Source organism: Drosophila novamexicana, unplaced genomic scaffold (genome assembly GCF_003285875.2).
Source record: "Drosophila novamexicana strain 15010-1031.04,08,12 unplaced genomic scaffold, DnovRS2.1 tig00000024-arrow-pilon, whole genome shotgun sequence".
Classification (NCBI taxonomy): Eukaryota; Metazoa; Arthropoda; class Insecta; order Diptera; family Drosophilidae; genus Drosophila; species Drosophila novamexicana.
In genome coordinates this window covers 1,289,129-1,308,332 of record NW_020824768.1, presented here as the reverse complement: position 1 = coordinate 1,308,332, position 19,204 = coordinate 1,289,129, and the positions used below count along the sequence as shown (strand labels likewise).

Sequence of the window (19,204 nt, the reverse complement as noted above, 5' to 3'; positions counted from 1 at the left end):
GTCTCTCTGTGTGTCATTTGGTCGATAGACTTGGATCTTGTCTTTGTCCATTGCCTGAAGGGTTAGCACATTGATTTATGCGTAATTAAATTTGTTTACTCGCAAATCATGGAGTTCAACATCTATGAAAATTAAAAATGGTCAGAGCGCGTCAGTGGACGACAGTACGGCAGCGAGATTGGTTCGGGACACATATTCAGAGGAGCTCAGGAAAAAAGTATTGAAAGTTTAAAATTCTTCGTTAGGCTAAAAAAATATATATCATATATATATGGTCTAAAAATGACATATCATATCATATCAGCCAATCACCTTAATATCGCATATTTATCGCCCTCGGGATAACACGAAAGAACTTTTAAGAGCTACAAATCGCATTTTTATCATCAAAGCGATAGCAGAAAGAACTTTTGGAGCAATTTTATATAAAATTTTAATTAAATATTCTAAATCAGAAAATCATAAAACGTACGGAGTATAGCAAATAATTTCGATCGCTTGAGCTATACACAAACATAAGCGTATTCTACAAGCTAGTGAAAGTCGTATGTACGTACGTTATGGATACATATATGTATTGATGTAAACTGAATAATGTTATGTACGCTGCAATCTACATGGAACTTTCAAGAAGTTATGAGTATAGTGAATGAGCTGCTAGCCTCCTCTTACTGGTACTGATGATACTGCGGCTGCTGCTGCTGCTGCTGGTGCTGCTGATGCTGGTACTGCTGCTTAGCCTGGCTGTATTCCTGGGGTGCCTTGTGGAGGCCGGAGCGGAGCAGCTGCGTTGGCGGCGGTGGCGTCGGTATTTTGACCACAATGTCGGTGGGTTCGCGTATGACCTCCGCCTTGAAGCCCTCCTTCGGGTCGGCTGTATATTTGACCGTGCGTATGAAGCCATCGGAATCGACCACAGAATAGCTGCCCTTGATAACCCCGCCATCGCGAACTTCCTTGCGATTCTGATAGTTGGTAAACTCGTCATCTTTCACATCGAAGCCAAACTGGTACGAGGAGTTTTGCTGCAATCAACCAGACAGGCCAAGCACTTTTATATATATATAAACGAGATCAATTCAAATGCGTGGCGCAAAGTGACCCAGTTTTTTTCTTTTGGCAATTACATCACAAGGCCCGCCGCGTGTGGGTGTGTGTCCCCGTCGCAGGCCCAGACCAAATGCCCACCATCCAATCCCCCAGTCGCTCGACACGCACAAGTGAAAGTAATTTGGACTCGACTTGCATATTTTGATCGTTGGGGCCTGGAAGCGATCGCAAGTCTTATGCAACTAGGTAGCGGTAGAAGCGGCTCAAATCCCCAGAAATCTTTTACACGTAACGCGCACTGAGGCCTGACTATGGATTATTTATTTATTTATTATTTTTGTTGCCCGCCGGGCAGCGCTTAATTTATGCACAAGGTTGTGGCTTCACGAGGAAGCTTCACACACCTGGCTAAGGCTCAGCGCCCACAGCTCCAACTGGGTTAAGGTAAGAGGAAAACGTGGCCTGGGGCGTGGTCGGCCGCGACTGCAGCAATTGTTCTTGGCCCGACGTGGCCCAAAAACCAAGCAAAATTATTGCAATGCAACGTGCAGCTGAGCGACAAAAAAAATACAAATAAACACAAATTGGAAAGGCGATTGGCCAAAAAGCTAGTTTAAGAGCCGGTTCTAATGCGTGCACTGTCCATTCGGAACTGAGCGTGTATTGGGGTCTATAGTATATGGGTCGCATTTGAAAGTGATTGTAACTGCGGCGAATGTGCTCGTGACATGCAGCCTGACATTTTTGTGGCACCATTTTTGGCGATTTCTGAGTATTGGTTGTACTGGCCAAGAAAAAAGAATGAATGCCTTGGCAGTTATCAGCCAGATCAAAATCGAAATAAACTGGCAACACTTGTGCATAACTGGCACTGGCAAACAATTGAGTGCACGGGCAGCACTTATCAGTAAAATCAAATAACGGAATGCGCTGGCAGCACTTATCTGAAAAATCTTGTATGAACTAGTTTATCTTAGCCGTCTTTGTATTCCATTGCACTCTTCTAAATACCTACATATGATTTGCAAGTCTTCTTTACTCAGATTTCACAGCTTTCACTCAACAGTTCTCGCTTGAAAGAAAGCCCACAACTGTGACACCAAAGATTTCCCACTCATATGCAAAGCTAGTTTTACCTAAGCCAACGGATTAATGTGCATTTTATATTGGATAAGTGGCTATCGTGCATCCGCAGCTTCCGCATGAGCAGCCCATAAATAAACGTCCGAGCCAGGCGCATGCCACATGGAATGTTGCATATGGCCATGGCTTAGGCTGCGGCTGGAGCTGGAGCTGGGGCTGTGCATTGTGGCTGTTGGTTAATGAACTCTACGGGCAAATCTCTCCCCGCTGCATGCTTCAATTGTAATTATGCGCTGGCAGCATTGTTTGGCGAAAGCGAAAGCAGCGCCGCTGCTGCTGTCAACCTGAAGTGGAGTTCGAACACGTTATGGCCAACTTACATCATCGTATTGCTCCTCCTCCTCGGCCTGCTGCTGCTGCTGCTGCAGCTGCTGGTGCGACTGCAGTTTGTGTTGTCCTTTGCCGAGCAGCGGCGCAGACGAGGCCTGGTAGGCGGGCTGGACGCGACGCGGCGGCGGCGCTGGGGCTGCCTGTGGCTGGCGATAGACGCTCGGCTGCGCCTGAGACTGGTACTGCAACGGCAAGAGGGGCCGGGGGAAAAAGAGAATAGTTGCAAAAGCTTTTAGTTACCTTGCGAGTGGGCTCTCACCTGTGGCTGCTGCAGATAATCCCTAACCGCTGGCGCCACATATCCCTGCGACTGCTGTTGCTGGGCACGTATCTGCTCCGCCACCGTGTCCTTAATCCTGATCTGCTGGCCGGAGCTCACGTACTGCTGCGTCTGCTCGGAGTTCTGCTCATAGATGGGCGTGCCATCGGAGGGCTGTTGCTGCTGCTGCTGTTGCTGCAGCTGCTGGTAATACTGACGCAAATAGGCGGGATCGACGCCCTGTTGCGCTTGAACGACGCCACAAATCGCGACCGTGGCCACCACGAGCAAAAGCTGCATTGTTATAGACGGTTTGCTTCTACGCGAGCTGAATAACACTTCACTTTGGTATCGTTGGACAAAACGCGCACGTCCCACTCCAAGCCACAAAACAATCTGCGTTGGCTGCGAACCCCAATTGCACTTTTATATCGAATACCATTGACGACGTCTAACGAGCGGCAACTAGTTGGCTCTCCGCATTGGCGGCCGCGGCAGCGAAGCTCTCCTAACGGCCAAGTGGAGCGTTTGCTGGTAGCCTCTTTTTTGATTTACAACAGCTGTTTGGCTTACATAGTTGTCGTTTCCGTTGCCATTATATCATGGGCAGCATTGTCTCTGTAGCTTTGTGCCGCTGCTCAGCTGCTCAGCTGATTTTCCAACTCGCCTCGACCTGTGTGTCATTGTTGTTTTAGTGAAAACTGTTGCTCCAGTTAACGATTGGTTCATTTGCATGCACAAACATTACGTGCTATCCCCCAAATATGTTGCTAACATAATCAACTGTTAAATCCTGCTGTTAACTAACATGGCTCATTGGCTCACTGTTGGCGGCTGTACCCTGCTGTTAGTTAACATTGGCGTGGCTCGTTTTTGACTACAATTATCGTTAGATCATCTGCTTTAACTTTTTGCCAGGCCAATTAACATTAACTGGGTTCACTTGGCTGAGGTCAATGCGTTTAGGGCTTCGTTTAAAGCAAATTTATTGAATTTAATCCGACAAGTGCATACGTGCATTGTTCATAGAGATTGACCCAAATCGCTAAATCACTGCAAACTCGAAATCGAAACGTTTTGCTGTCTTTGTTTTACGATCCACGAGTATGTATTTATTTGCATCTGTATCTGTTGCGACCACGTTGCGGTTGAATAGCTTCAAGTATGCCAGCGATCTTTGATGTGATTTGTTGGCGCTCCGATTGCCAAATCTTTGCATTTAAGACCTTTACACCAGATGCAAGTACCACCAACTGTTGCCATGTGATCGCACGTACGTACGTATCTATCTATCAACCACGCAGTCATTAAACCTCAATAAAGCAACGGAGCCCTACCCCGCCGCACACCCAACAATGCCCACCCACAGTCGAGGCATTCATAAAATACGATATTTGTAATCGTCTCTGATGCGATTACTTAAGAGTACCTATTGCTTCGATCTGTTACAATGTAGAGCTCCACAAATTGTGGCTTACAGTTACGCCCTAGGGTTTTATATAAAGCACTGTGCATAGCAGATACGGGTCTTGGAAAGGATTTGGTTCGCCAAGGTCGTTGGAGTTACTTGGATTTTATTATGGAGCTTACCGAATACGCGATTTTCGTCAGCCGTTGACCGTTTAATGGGGGCGACTTAAATGTTGTGTGTGTGCCCGGATCACGAATTACTTAGCCGTGAAGTGAAAGTACATTATGTGTAGCAGACAATTGTTATGGCTGCATGTGCGGCAAATACACAAGTGTGTCTCATTTCAATAAAATTATAGTCAAATTTTATGTGCTGTTGCTTGGCTCATGTTTGCATACACATAATTTCAATAAAAATGTTGTTAATTGCCCGGTTGATTGATGGATTTCAAATGTTTTTATTTGCCGCGTCATGTTATGCAAAGATCGGGCTACCTTCTGGCGGGTTGGGCATTGGGAAATCAAGGAAACGAACTCTTTATTTGACAGTCATTAGACTCTAATTAAGTTCAGTTATTAATGTTTTCTTTAAGAAATATGGTTCTTTGCCTCGACTTGCCAATATGCATATAGTATGTTTATTTTTATTCGATTAAAATTGAGCATTTCTTATACATTTGTAACTTGACTAGAGCCACTCGCTGTTAACTTCCATTGAAGAAGTTAACTTTAAATGAACATAAAAACATAAAGTTAAAAATCTTTAACTAAAATTTAATCCTTTTTTTATTATTATTATTGACTATTGCATGTGGAGAGTGATAAAAGGGTTGAGAACAATTAACTCATCTATGAGCGATTTTTGTTGTGTATAATTAATTTAATATCATCTCCGTTCAATTACTGTACCGATTCGTAATATATTTTAAGGTAATTTCTTTTGTTAGTTGAGTGTTTTTTCTTTTTCGTTCATTATATAAATTATTTAATAAGTTAAACAGAATTTCATAAAAATCCGCTAAATTGGTTATGTAACTCTTAACTAGCAACTCTTGTTGTTTGTTGTTATTGTTTTTATCGTCTGTTTGCTTCCTGCTGTTACTGTTGCTGCTACTGTTACCCTTGCTGTTACTGTTACCATTCCTGTTACTGTTACTGTTACTGTTACTGTTACTGTCGCTGTTGTTCTGCTTGGCGTTGTTGTTGTTGATTTAGTAGTCGGTGGCACCAATAACGCTGTACATCAGACGATTGAAAGAGCCGCTCTGGCGTATGTTTTCATCGTGGGTGTTTACCACCTGTTAAACATATGTAAACAATTAACATTTACCTTAACAGCTCTCTGTTAATCAACACTCGTTTACTTACATTGTACGGCGGCCGGGATACTGGCGCTGAAACTGGTTTCTGTAAAAGGTATATGGGGAATGTAGAAAACAAAAAGAGAACTCTTGCTTAATAAATATATTTCCGTTAGATAATAATTTTTTTAAATATATACTAGTTTTTTCTCACCGCAATAATCAAATGTTATGAGCGTGCTTTCAGTTAGCAGCTGACTATGTTATAATGCCAAAAAATTGCCGATAATGCGATTGGGAAAATATACACAGAGATGGGGTTAATGATGTTGTACGACTTGCAGATGCCATGACAAATTATCAAAAAAACCTTATTAGTAATTATCATGACCATGTTAGTAATCAGTTCACTGCCTAACAGTACATTAAACATTCGAGTTGAAGCGGCGCTTAACATTCTGGTAGGCATATAGCGTGGACATGGACACAAAATAAAGGACAACAAAAATGCTGTGACTGTACTAAACGAACAAAAATTTTGATTTGACTGTACGTGAGACGGCGATACAATTAAAAATATATAAAGAGAGAGCAAGATAGAGATAGAGTATTCAAAGTGCGCAATGAACTTGACAATCGAGCGATCTTGTCTGACAATATATTTTTTAAAATCTGACATAAAGTTTTTGAATACGTTTCGAGTGGACGATTTGACAGTGTTGGCGCGATCTTACCTTTCCTGGAACCAATCTATTCGGCTGATAGACCTTAGTCTGCACAGGTATGGTTACTTCCTGTGGCGAGGATTGGCCATAGCTGCTGTAGCCGCCCTCCTCTTGTATGGCTCTGTAGGTGTCGCTATTCCTTGGATCGTAGACAACAGTTTTCTTATAACTGTGTGTCCGTACGCGCGTGTCGTTTGTTCATGATTATTGTTTCAGGTTTTATTGAGATCGTTGAAAGCGCCATTTTATATATAATTATTTGTCAACATAATGTTATGAAAATTTTAACGTTATTTCATTTCAGTTTTGGTTGTTGTTTTTTTTTTTTGCATTATGGTTAAGTTCATACACATATATGAATATGTATGAATGTTTAGAGGTTTTTGTACATCGGTTGAGTAGCGTGAGACAGAGTAGTGAGAGAGAATAGAAAGAAAAAAAAACAGGATGTGCACAAAATACGTTAGAATTATTTTGATTCTTGTTGTAGTTATGTTCTAATCAAATAGGCATAGTGTGCTCGTTGTCTTAAAACTCGACACTTTCTCAAACAACTTTAATTAATTATTTAAAAAATTCAACAACTTGCTTAAAGCTAAATATTAAAAGTAAATTTTAACAGAACTGCATAACAAAAGTTGAAAATTAATAAAAAAAAAAAATATGTATATATAATATATATATATGTATATTAATCTTAGGGTTTGGTTAGTTAGGTCTTGTGGTATTACGGTTAATACTTAGAGGGTTTCTTCGGAATTAGGAACTTGATGTGTTGTCTTTGACACTTTTAGTGGGAGAGTTCAGCAAACGTCTTTCATATTTTAATGTTTGTTAATTGAAAAGGAACTTTTTGGGAATTGATTGTGAGGGCCGGTCAGCTTATCAATGGGCATGGGCTGGGCGGGGTTTCATTGCTCTAGTAATAAATTTTTGCTAATATTTCTTTATGAAAAAATTATTTTTGATCATCGTTTTATTTTTGTTGATAGAGCTGCTGCAGTTGCTGTTGGCGCTGTTGACGTTGTTGCTCTGCAAGTTGATCTTTTTGCTTTTGTTGCTCCAGAATTTTACGTTTTTGTTCCAGGAAAGATAGATCGATGAAAATTCTAACATTAATCGTGCAGCTAAGTTCTAAACATTACGTCTAAGATGGTATTGATATTGGCTAGAGTATTGTGTTTGTATTGATTGTTAGGCATCTTATCCAAATTATATAATATATGTATCAATTATTCTGTTCGGCTGCTTACAAATTAATTAACGTATTTTCCGAATTCTGTAATATTTACAGCGTCTGTCCTAAATGCTTGTTACCTTTCACAATTGCGTCACATTTGCCATTCTGTTCGAGATTCAGTAATAGTTCTAGGAACACACGCGCGCAACAACGAAAGGCCTGAAGAGGTTCAAACTCTGGTTTCTAGAGGTTTTGGGATACTGAGAATTGTTGTCTCCATGTCGCAAACCAGCTCGTCGGAGTTTTTTGCTTGCTATAGGCATGGGAACACGATAGACTCATACGATATGTGGACGAGAATACATATAGAGGAGAGTTACATATAGACAGGACATGCACTTGTTGTGTGTATTGTGTCTAGCTGTTGATTGTGGCATATGTATATAGAATATATATTTGATATAGGATTAAGACTTTACACAGGTTGCGCTTGTTGTGGCAGGGTGTACAACAATTCGGTTAATTTTCATTGGCAGGCAGGATAATGTAGTACAGAGAGTGTGCACATGGGGAATTTTTGGAAATGTGTATGTAGCAAACACTTAAGTTTTCAAATAAGCCTAAAAATCAAGTTTCTAGAAGACCGAATGCTTGGCTTCATCATACGATCTCCAAGTAATGCAAAAATCAATCAATCCATAAAAAATGTGTTTATATAGTATATATATCAGGCTGTGCTCAAAATATGATTACTTTTACCCGTCAAGTTTTGTTGGCAAAGGACGATGCAAAGGACTTTCCTTCAAGCGATAGCTATCGCTTGTGGCAAAGCTACAACAATATACATAGAATATATATATATATATAGAGATATATGTATGTGGTGTATATAGAGCATATGTGTGTATATATAGATAAACATAGAGCAAGTAGTAGACATACAACATCTATGAACGCCTTTGTCTTATTGGGTGTGTATCTCTTTGGTTTAGTAAATTTGGTCTCATTTTTGTTTGTCTCCTACGATTAATAGATTAACTAAGAATCAATCCGCACGGACTTTCGACTAATCAATATAATGGCTCGTTGTATATAGTATATTAGTTTGAAGCATACTAGGCGCGTCAATTAGCTGCATACAAATTTGACAAAGAACTACGCAAATCAAAGTATTTTATTCAATTTTTCAAAAATATCGCAATTTTGTTGGTTAACAGCGTTTTCGAAAATATTCAAAATTGTTAGTGTATTGTATTGTAACTAAGCTTTTGATATTGTCAGTTGAGTAGCATAAAGGTTTCCAAGTGGATGGTAAACTTACGGAACTGTTGTTCTGATGGTGTCCTCAATGTTGTTGTTGGAGTACAGACCAATTGGCGAGTTGAATTGCTTGTGGAAAACCTAAACGAGAATCGTATTGAAAGCAGTCAGGCTTGGCTGTAAAAGAGTTTTGTTTGCTTTGATACTCACTCTGCCAGTATCGGCATCCTGGCCAACAACCTTGTGCAACATGGTATCGGCAACGCGTTGCTTCATGATACTGTCATGGTAGTCGTGTCCGGGATGGGCGCGCACAGCTGGATTTGGGTAGTGTCTCAAGTATGAGTCTGTGCTGGGTGCATCCTTTTTCACTTTGGCACCGGGCAGAACCAGTGGAGTTGTTCGGTATGGCTGTGAAACAACAAAATGAGATTTGTGGTAAATTAATTACTTTCAAACATTTGGCTAGCTTACAAACTAGTACAATCTAGATAAATAAAATTATGTACAAAGTCCGCTGGGCAACAACATCATGCGATCAGTAGAAAAACCGCAGCTTCCAAATGTATATAAAAACAATTTCGTTATGCTTAATACCACACACAGCAAAACATTTCAGTTTATTTGCATGCGTGTGTTTTGGTATCTTTGAATTTTGTATAAACTTTATTTACCAAAATTCCATTTCATGTATGAGAGTGTGAGCGTCTGTCTATACATATATTTTCAAAAATATCTCAGCGTAGCAAGGCGAGACTAATATTTATAGGCGCTTACGTAAGCGTTTTCGCCTTCGTCCAGCAATTTTCATTTGCTGCTCGCTGTTTTATTTTTGAAAACAAACGCTGCCTGGTCACACGCAGCCGCACAAGCCCGTAAGTAATTCAATATTCGTGGCGACAATTCAAATATGTGCGCCCAACAATCGAATGCAACGCTGTGCAGCGTTGCCAGACTGCAGCTCAGGCAGCTGATCGAGGTGCGCAGCTGAGACTCGTTTCGCGCCTTTTGATTACATTTGCTTTGCAACTAAACCCGTCGCGCTTTGCACGAATATCGAAGAAAAAACTTCAATTAATTAAATTAACTGCATAACTAGTATTAAAACAGTGCAACTAACTTCAAAAGCTTAACAAATGGCAGCCGTCCGTCGCTCCACGCGTCTGAGCAGCATTAACAAGTCTGCAGCAACAGCGACGGCAGCGCTGCCTCAGTCGCCGCTGCCAACAACGCCACGACGCTCAGAAATTTGGCGCAGACGACACTCCAAGCAGATTCTAGACAGTGAAGACGAGGATCAGGATGATATTATTAGTGTAATTTCAGAGAATAACGAAAACAACAACCTGTTGAATCAAATGGACAAGGCGGGCAAACGTAAAACAGCCGCTGCGCAAAAAACTCACCAAGAGCAGCTAAAGACGCCACGCAGCAGCAAGAAAACCACGACAAAAACCACAACTGAAGCTTTGACGACCATGGCCCAACGGATTGAGGCCAACAGACGTGCAGCAAAGCTCATGGATGATAGCAGCAGCAGCAGCAGCGAGGAGGAGCTAGATGAAGCGGCACATGTGTCGCCGCCCAAGCAGCGCAAGACGCAGCCACTGCCACAGCATTTGATCAGCCCCTCGCGCCTGCTGGACAGACTGAGCATAGATGAGCGTGAGGAGCAGGTGGAAAAACCAAGCAAGACTGAAACGCATACCAAAAAGGCGGAGCGGGCAGAATCTCCAAAGCCCTCGCCGCCACGCAATAAATATCAGAATGCGCGTCGTGTGCTTAACAGCGCCGAAACGCTCAATCTGCCAGGTCGTGAGCCGCAGCTGCAGGAACTGCGCGAATTCTTTACCGAGCACTTGGAGTCTCAAACCTCCGGCAGTCTCTATGTCTCCGGCCAGCCGGGCACAGGCAAGACCGCCTGCCTGTCGCTGTTGTTGCGCGCTCCGGAATTCGCCAAGCGACTGCAGCGCGTCTACATCAACTGCACGAGCATTGCCAGCGTGGGCGCCGTCTACAAGAAGCTGTGCGCGGAGCTGCAGCTGAAGCCAACAGGCCGCACCGAGCGTGATAATCTGGCGGCCATACAGCGCCATTTGCGTACAGCCAAGCGCATGTTGCTGCTGGTGCTGGACGAGATCGATCAGCTGTGCACCACACGACAGGAGGTTTTGTATACGATCTTTGAGTGGCCTGCGCTGCCCGGTGCCCGTATCTTGCTAGTTGGCATTGCCAACAGCTTGGATCTCACAGACCGTGCACTGATGCGCCTGAATGCGCGCTGCGAGCTGAAACCAAAACTGATGCACTTTCCGCCCTACACCAAGCCACAGATCGTCGATATATTTAAATCACGTCTGGCCGAAGCGCAGGTTATGGATGTATTTCCGCCTGTCACGCTGCAGCTGCTCGCAGCCAAGGTGAGCGCGGTAAGCGGCGATGTGCGACGTGCCCTGGACATTGGTCGGCGTGTCGTCGAGATTGCCGAGCAGCAGAAGCGTGCTGGCGACAAAGAGTTCAACATGAAGGCTCTCGATCTGGAGGGTCAGACCACAGAGGCTAATGGTAAATGAATGCTTCTTGTGCCTAATGCAATTGATAATGTAATTAAATTAATTTATAGACACGCTGAAGCCTGTGCAGGTCAGCCAAGTGGCGGCGGTGCTCAACAAGGTCTATGGCGCCTCACAGAACCTAGAGGAGGACATTGAAGCCGCCTTTCCGCTGCAGCAAAAGCTAATGTTATGCTCGCTGGTGCTGATGCTGCGTAACGAACGCAACAAGGACATCAGCATGGGGCGGCTGCACGAGGTGTATCGACGCGTGTGTGCCAAACGCAACATACTCGCTCTCGATCAGGCCGAGTTTGCGGGCACCGTCGATCTGGTAGAGACCCGTGGTATATTGCGCATTATGCGCAAGAAGGAGCCACGCCTCAACAAGGTCGTGCTGCAGTGGGACGAGGAGGAGGTGCATGCAGCACTTAGCGACAAGCAGTTAATTGCCTCGATCTTGAGTGACACCGCCTGTTTGGCAAAGTGACGGATATGAGCACAGCAACGAGTAGAATAGTGAACATGATGATTACCTTTATAGAAATCAGTAGGTAAGCAATTTTGCTACTTTTCGTTTAATTGCGCATTTCATACAATTCTTATTCACCTTGGCCGTAGAACGAATCGAACGACGCGCGTACAATTTTGAGATATACGAAAATAAGTTGAATACGTTCAGTTTTTATTTTTCTCTGTCTCTTATGGTTGCTAAATTTAAAATTTGTAGCTGGCGCAGGCACATAAAAATATTTTGAAATATCATTTGAGGGTCACTTTCGAAATTTTTAATTGAATTCAAACTCGCCCATCATAAATCTAAGTAAATCTGCCCAGACAACTAACGTTTATAAATACATATTCAAAATGTTGACAAACTCACACTGACTTCATATAGTTGCTAAGAACATTAGTGTAAATTTAATAATAAATTAGTTTCGCAACATTTCTCTCGCAAATATTTAGCAACCGTTTTTTTTTTTCTTCTTCCGAATAGTGACAACAATTGTTCACTTTCGCTGCGCCACATTTTTTGATGCAATGCCAAAATCTTCCCACATGTTTAAACAATGGGGAATTGTGATTTTGTTTTTGGGTTTATTTTTTCATTAAACTAATTATCGCCAGTGTTGGTTTCTATGTTCGTTTTCAAATTAATTTCATTTCGAATCATTTTGTTTATTATTTTGTTGCTGTTTTCGCAAGTTGTTATTCGCTCCGAGAGATTTTTTTAAATTTATTTTTCTTCTAAAAATATCCAACGTGGTATGAATTACATTGAGCAGCAGCCGAAAAAGCCATGAAAAATATGTTTCAAAATTGTTTTTCCTATTCGCGCATATTGACGAAGAGCGAACAAATATGTTCAAATAATAAGCTAAACGGTGGGTGTATGCATAGAAGAAGCAGAAAGTTCGAGAAGAGAGCACAAACATATATATGCTGCTCTCTAAAAAAAAAAAAACCATTTGTATTATTTTCGGAAAAAGTGAAAAATAATTGGAAATATGCTTCACAACTGTCGCTTACGTTGACACTTGCATTTGAACTTGAATTCCATTTGACATTTTTGACATTAAGGCTGAAGTCTTCCAAATGTTCAGAATGTAAAAATTCTTTTAATCAATTTTAGTTTTCTCAGTTAAGCTCAAATACTTGCTATGCCATATCTTTTAGTCTTGTAAAGCCCATTTTACGCATTTCACTTTGAGCTTTCGCTTTTCTTTTGCTTAAGATCGTATGCTTACTTGATATTGAATGCATTCGTTGAGGTCTGGCTGCTCCTTGTAGTAGACGGGTGATCCATTTTTGAACTGAACGTACTCCATTTTGATTTGTGTGTGTGTTTTTTTGTGTGTGTGTGGGTTTTTGAACTTAAACTCCTTTGAGCAAAATTTGAATAGAATAGAAACGAAAATATTACAGAATACTCTTACGTAAGAACGCAATTTTGAAGGAAAAGCAATTTCTAATATCACAATTAATGCTTCTATGATTATTATTATTATTTTTGAATATTTATTATGATTGCGTCTAATTGCTTTTTGTTACTATTTGCGAATTTTGGCAACTTGCTTTTGTGGCACGTTTAAATCAACGCTGCTCTGCTAACTCTTCTTCTTCTTGTTCACCACTTGCGGAGATCGCTTCACTAGGACTAGGAGGGATGTGTGTTTCGACTAGACTTGTTTATTTTTCAATATTCCGAACGCAACTGATTTCAAACTTTTCAAATGCTGGCGAATTATTGCTATTTCGACTGCGCGGAATTCCAATCCGTCTATATAGAGTCTCTATATATGAGCTGTATGTGTCTGTGTGCGTGTGTGTGTGTGTGTGGCCATATAGAACAGCATCAGCATCAGAGTGCGAGTGCTGACGGTCAGAGGCCGTCCAAACCCACGCACACCAGCACACAGATTCCCACAATCTCTCTCTCTCTCTCTCTCTCTATCTCGCTCAATTTGTTAAAGATATATATTCTTGGGCTAAATGTTTTGTGCAAATAGATTATTCACCGAGCGTAACGGCAAGATACAACAACTACTTACATATAAACTTGGACTTGGATGCTGCCGTGAGCGCTTTTCATTTCGGAGATCGCCCACGCGCCGTTCAAAGAAACAAAAAAAAAGTGGAAATCCTCCCCAGTCCCTCCTTATAACGACATCTATATGTATTATGCACACAGATGTGCCGTATGTGCTGTCAGTTTGTTTGTCCTGCCTATTCATAAAATATCATGTATATATTTTAATTGCCGATTTTTAGAGCGATTTCTTCTGTTTTTCTCGCTTTATTTGCATTATTCATACGAGAATTGGGCAGTACCGAGGTTATTGTTTTGTTCGGTTGCACAAACATAAATTCAAATTATTGCACCAAAATGTTGCTCACATTCTCTGTAGAACATTCATTATTGCTTTCGCTGATTTGCTCTTGGAAATTGCCAAACAATTTGTCGAGCATTTCTGACAGCGCCATTTTTTTTAACATTGACATTTTGCCTGCAGCTAATTGATGTCTAAGTCAATTTGACACTGGAATAGGCATTGGGACAGGTGTAATTAACCTTCATAGGTTAGGCACACACCCACATAAACAGCAGAGGCTGGGCGTCAAAGAACTTTCAAGTTCGACGGATAGACCCAAGGAACTCATAATTTACATTATAATATGTTTATTTGTGCAAGTCTGAAGGTTGTTTGTTTAATATTAGGTATTTTTGGAAGGGAATATTCGAAAGAAAACAACAACAAAAAATAATTCTTTGAGTGGGTTGATCAAAAAGTTTTCCGAAAAACAAACTGATCTGTGCCAAATTGAAAAAAGTTATTTATATGCATATTACGAATTTTTATAAGAGATCATTTATTTATAAGTTTCCTATTTTTGTTTGAGTATATCAAATTGTTTGTTTCTTGGATCTGAAAAAGCTGTAGGTATTTCAAGGGAGCGTCTTTTTACAGCCAATAATCGTCAAAACAAGAATACAAATTATTGTATTAAATTGATGACAAATCATAACAAGCAGTAGAAAATAAATATGGCAACACCTTGGTATATATTTATATATGCTGCATTGACAAATAAAATGGCAACCTTGGCAAGTGGCAACATTGTTGTTTTCATTAACAGCGTCATCAGCTGAGGTGAGCTTGGCGCAACACTTTCGTTGGCATTGCCTGAAGATCACAAGGTAGCCGCCGACAGCGCCCTCAACAGCAGGCAGGCAATGGACATTCGCATATACTTGGTATACGTATTTTTCATAAAAATAAATATAAATATACATATGTATATGTAAAGTACGCTGTTCACCTGCAGCCAGCCAAAGTGGCCGAGTAACAATTTTCAAAATAATGTTTTTATATATGCGCCGTTAATTTTTTTTTTGCATTTTTTTTTTTGTTTAAAAAGCAGGGCGGCAGTTTTTGGGCGTTTTTGTTTATTTGCTTGCCAGTTTTCCACCTGCACATACTGCGTCACAAGACTTTCCTGTTTAGCGTTCACATTTTCGCAGCTGAAACATGCTGCGCTTGTATATATTTGGCTAAATTTAGATCGTGTAAACAGTGGAACCTTGACCACAAAATGTCTATCCACTGATGTCAGCAGATGGCATACGATTTTTACAAAATTCATATCTATTTCATAACAATTTCTGCTGCCTACTTCAAGGCGTCAGTTTAGATGCGAACATGACTTCACATTGCATACTTTTCTGCGCCGAACTGAAATGTCGTCAAATCCAATCAGATTTCGAAGAAATTTAACTTGTTCTAATGGGATTTACAACTCTATTACACTGTTTATGAGCTGTGGTCTATTTTCTTAAGCATTTATTGTAGCCTTTTACTTTGTCACTCACCTGATTAACAATGAGTGCCTGCTCCTCGGCCACATCCTGTTGATGATCCCGTGTCGCTTTTGGTGCAAACACACTCGTGGCCGGCACATAGCCGCCCGAGGGGTTCAGCTGCGGAAACACCGTTTGGGGCAGTGTATCGACGGGCAGCTGCAGCGCACGCTCAAAGTGGCTGGGCCCGGGCAAGAAGGGTGATGGTCCGCGATGCGGATGCTGGGACATATCCGGACTGGCCGGCGGCAACTTCGAGCTGCTGCCCGAGCCGCCGTCCTGATTGACGCCCTGCGTGTAGGCGATTGTGTTGTCTCTAGAAAATAGATGGCATTTAATATGAAGCAGCTGCAACTAATCCTTTTTGGCGAACTCACCTGTGCACCACCAAACGAATCTCGTTGCCTGCTCCGCGAAACAGCTGCTGGGCATCGGCGTGACTCAGGTCGCGTGCATCGTACTCGCCAATCTTGGCTATAATATCGCCACGCAACAGCTCCCCGTACGATGGGCTGCCAACCTGCACCTGTGTGAACGAAGGTTAAACATGTGAGACGTTTGTTAACCCAATTGGCCAGGCCTAGGACCGCTGTCGACCTTGACATCGTTGCACAGACATCATTATTATGAGGGCCCCAAGTCCCATAGGCCCCATTCCCCATTGTTTACATGCGTCGTATTCTATTTGTTGCGCCTCAATTAGTTTTACTGGCGTCTCAGAATATGCAAATCTTTGGCAACGTTGCCATTGCAACATTCTCCTGGTATGCCATATATCGTGCGTGTGTGCCAGTGTGTGTGTGCGAGTGTGTGCCAGTTTCGCTATTTATACCCTACACTGTAAAGGGTGAAAAGGGTGTGCCAGACGAGTGCCTTCTTTTCGTTCTCTTCTGGGAATATTGAAATCTGGCAAATTGATTCTGACTAAGAGTTGGCACTTAATTTAGCTAAACTAATAAGAAAAACCGATTTATAACAATCTTTTCTTGGCATTGCTCCTCCTCCCATGCAGACAGAGTATTTTGCAGTCGCGTCCGCCCGTCCGTTGTACTTTTACTGTTTTGATTTGTTGTTGTTTGTTTGTTTTGTCATTAAGTAGTGCAGAACCCAAAGGCCAAAGCAGTTTGGCAACGATAATGGACAGTCCTCTGTCGCTTATTCTGATGAATGGGCCGTTGCGGCGACATTAACCACAAAGCGACAGGCGAGAAGGAAGCAACCCATTGCCAGCTCTTGGCTGCATCTGCTCTGGTTACATAATGCAGACCCAATTGGTGGGCAAGAAGTTCGCTCCACTTTACCCTGGTGATGATTAAGGGCGTATCCAAATCGTTGCCACCGACCAAACGTATGCCCCAGGGCGTGCCCTGGCCATCACGCTGGAGCGTCACGGCGAACTCGTGCAGTTTTGGGCTCATATTTGAACCGTTATTGTTTGATAGTTCAGTTACACTAATTCACAGCTCAGTTGAGCATATTAGACTAGCTTCGTTAAGGCAGTTGTTGGCGCTGCCTGTTCACTCGGCATGCGCGAATCTTGAATTGTTTATTGGCCAAGTTCTCAGCCCGAGGCGGAGGTAAGCGCGTGCAGCGCGATTTTCGCGTATTATTCGATCGCAATGCTGCTCAAGTACTAATTTTAAAATACAATTTGTATTCCTTTTTGCAGCAAGCGGCAACCGATCGTGGTATACTACGAATACACTGCGCTACAATCATGTAGTCAGCGGTCTGAGAAAAACGAACTCAATCCAAATGCCAATAATTTTCATTATGCGCTACGTGAAGAGCATTTCAGTTCAGTTAAGGGTTTGGTAACAAAACTCTTTTGGTTTCGGAAAATGTTCGAATACACAGACAAGCCAATGTTCTTCAGATTAGTTATTAAAAGTTCAAGCTGGAAACATATTTGAAAATGAGATCCTATAGACTTTTTGTAAGAACACTTGATCCAGTTGCATAGACAAAATGACCCTGAATTTAAACGCCACATGTCAGCGTCTAGGGGCACGATCATCCGCCAGTGACGACGACTGCGACGATGCTGATGATGAAGACCGAAGTATTCGTCTTCTTGGGCATATGTTTTTGAAAAGTTTCAACAAATTTTATGATTCGTTCTTGCAGCCAAGCAAATGAGAGACTGTAATTAAATTTATTTACTGGCACGCTTCAAATGGCGGCACTAGCAACAATAACAGTCGCTCGTTTTAAATAAACAAATCAAATGTTTGGGGCATTAGTCAATGCGCATACAACGCGTCGTATACACAATCTGCACAGACTGTTGTTTGAGGGTCAAACATGTTCCCCTTTCCAAAATCGATATGGAACTCTGTGGATGCTGACTCAAAATGATAGGGAATATGTATATTGCGCCATAACGTCAAAAGAAATCGAAACGAAATTGTGTTTCCTTTTGTTTTTGGCAGCATTTTTACTTCTTACAACGGAAAAATCTTTTTGCTTCCCGTCGCTTTTCGTATAGCAGGCGTTGATATACATATTTACGTATACAATATATGGACTGGCATTTATTTTTGCAACCTATTTATTTGATTCGGTAGCCTTTTTTTGTTTTGCCCCGATTCTAAAATGCTTTTACTATATGTGAACTGAATTGCTTTCACATGATATTTGTTTGAAATTCTTTGATTTCGTATGATTGACATATTTAAGGTCGTTTAACCGATTTCGAAACTGTCTAGTTAAATCAGTCGTTAACATATATCATTAATTTCTCAAAGCTTGCCATCAAATGCATTCAAAAGATTTTCCAAAATATTGGCACATTATTTTGTCTTCTTTTTGGCAACTGCAGCTAAAAACATTTGCGTCAATTTCACGCTATATCCATATAATAAATATATATGATTGCGTTTTGGGAATTTTGAGAGCCGCATTTTTAAAAGAAAAACTGCAGCAGTGGCCAATTAATTAAATTGTGCCCGACTAATTTACGGGCCGCCAAGTGCAAAATGCTATTGAACTGATTCCAAATGTGGTGGCAGAGAGGATTGGGGCCATACCAGCGACGATTGACAGGGCATATGCCGATGCCGCAGCATAGTCGAACGGGGTGGTCTCTTGACTTACCCCATTGTGTAGCTCATCGGCAAAGTGGACACGCTTCTTGTTGCCGCTGTTGCTGCAACGTCGCTGCGTCAGGCGGGATGTTGAAATTGGCAACGTGGACGTTGGGGTAGAGTTTACGTCATGTACATAACTGGGCACCTTCCAAAAAGCCGGTCGAGCGTATGACGATCTGTTGGTCGTCATTGCTGGCCAACGACTAGCGTAAACAATTGGAATGCGCCACAAAAACCATATAAACAATTGAGAATTGCTCTCTTTCCGATTTTACGGCCGCACAGACATCCATGCGTCTGCTCACGCCAACGCGTATGTGTAATTTAAATGGCGCAAAGCTAGAAAAAAAAGAATAAAGTGCATAACGAGCGCAAAATAACATGTTCATTATACGAATCGGGTGCGGAGAAAGAGTGAAAAGTGTAATTAATGCAGTGAAAAAGTGAACACATGAAAATATTTATTGATTAAAATAACAGCTAAATATGCAAAATTTAAAAATTGCGCGCAGGCAATTCACGTGAGTCGAAAATTGCGTGCCGCC

At 41.7% G+C, this 19,204-nt stretch overlaps 3 protein-coding genes across 16 annotated transcripts; 1 reads left to right on the top strand and 2 right to left on the bottom strand.

Moving 5' to 3' along the window:
• Nucleotides 1–553: 553 nt before the first annotated feature.
• On the bottom strand, nt 554–3,275 carry LOC115771143 (putative cyclin-dependent serine/threonine-protein kinase DDB_G0272797/DDB_G0274007). The gene is made up of 3 exons (XM_030716713.1): nt 2,783–3,275; nt 2,514–2,705; nt 554–1,025 (listed from the first exon to the last, which is right to left on the bottom strand). The coding sequence occupies exons 1-3, from the start codon at nt 3,080–3,082 to the stop codon at nt 669–671; spliced, it is 849 nt and encodes a 282-aa protein (XP_030572573.1). The 5' UTR covers nt 3,083–3,275; the 3' UTR covers nt 554–668.
• Nucleotides 3,276–5,338: 2,063 nt separating this feature from the next.
• Nucleotides 5,339–18,864, bottom strand: LOC115770983 (PDZ and LIM domain protein 4). 14 transcript variants are annotated; one of them, XM_030716454.1, is made up of 9 exons: nt 18,667–18,864; nt 15,948–16,096; nt 15,583–15,886; nt 8,869–9,069; nt 8,720–8,799; nt 8,158–8,229; nt 6,228–6,387; nt 5,561–5,599; nt 5,339–5,490 (listed from the first exon to the last, which is right to left on the bottom strand). In XM_030716454.1, exons 1-9 carry the CDS (start codon nt 18,847–18,849, stop codon nt 5,404–5,406), a joined length of 1,275 nt encoding a protein of 424 aa, XP_030572314.1. In that variant the 5' UTR covers nt 18,850–18,864; the 3' UTR covers nt 5,339–5,403. The 14 variants fall into 14 exon arrangements, with proteins under 14 accessions (XP_030572314.1, XP_030572315.1, XP_030572317.1 ...); XM_030716455.1 differs by lacking the exon at nt 18,667–18,864 and adding an exon at nt 16,872–17,191; XM_030716457.1 differs by lacking the exon at nt 8,158–8,229.
• Nucleotides 9,687–11,952, top strand: LOC115770982 (cell division control protein 6 homolog). The gene is made up of 2 exons (XM_030716453.1): nt 9,687–11,223; nt 11,282–11,952. The coding sequence occupies exons 1-2, from the start codon at nt 9,795–9,797 to the stop codon at nt 11,698–11,700; spliced, it is 1,848 nt and encodes a 615-aa protein (XP_030572313.1). The 5' UTR covers nt 9,687–9,794; the 3' UTR covers nt 11,701–11,952.
• Nucleotides 18,865–19,204: the final 340 nt, after the last annotated feature.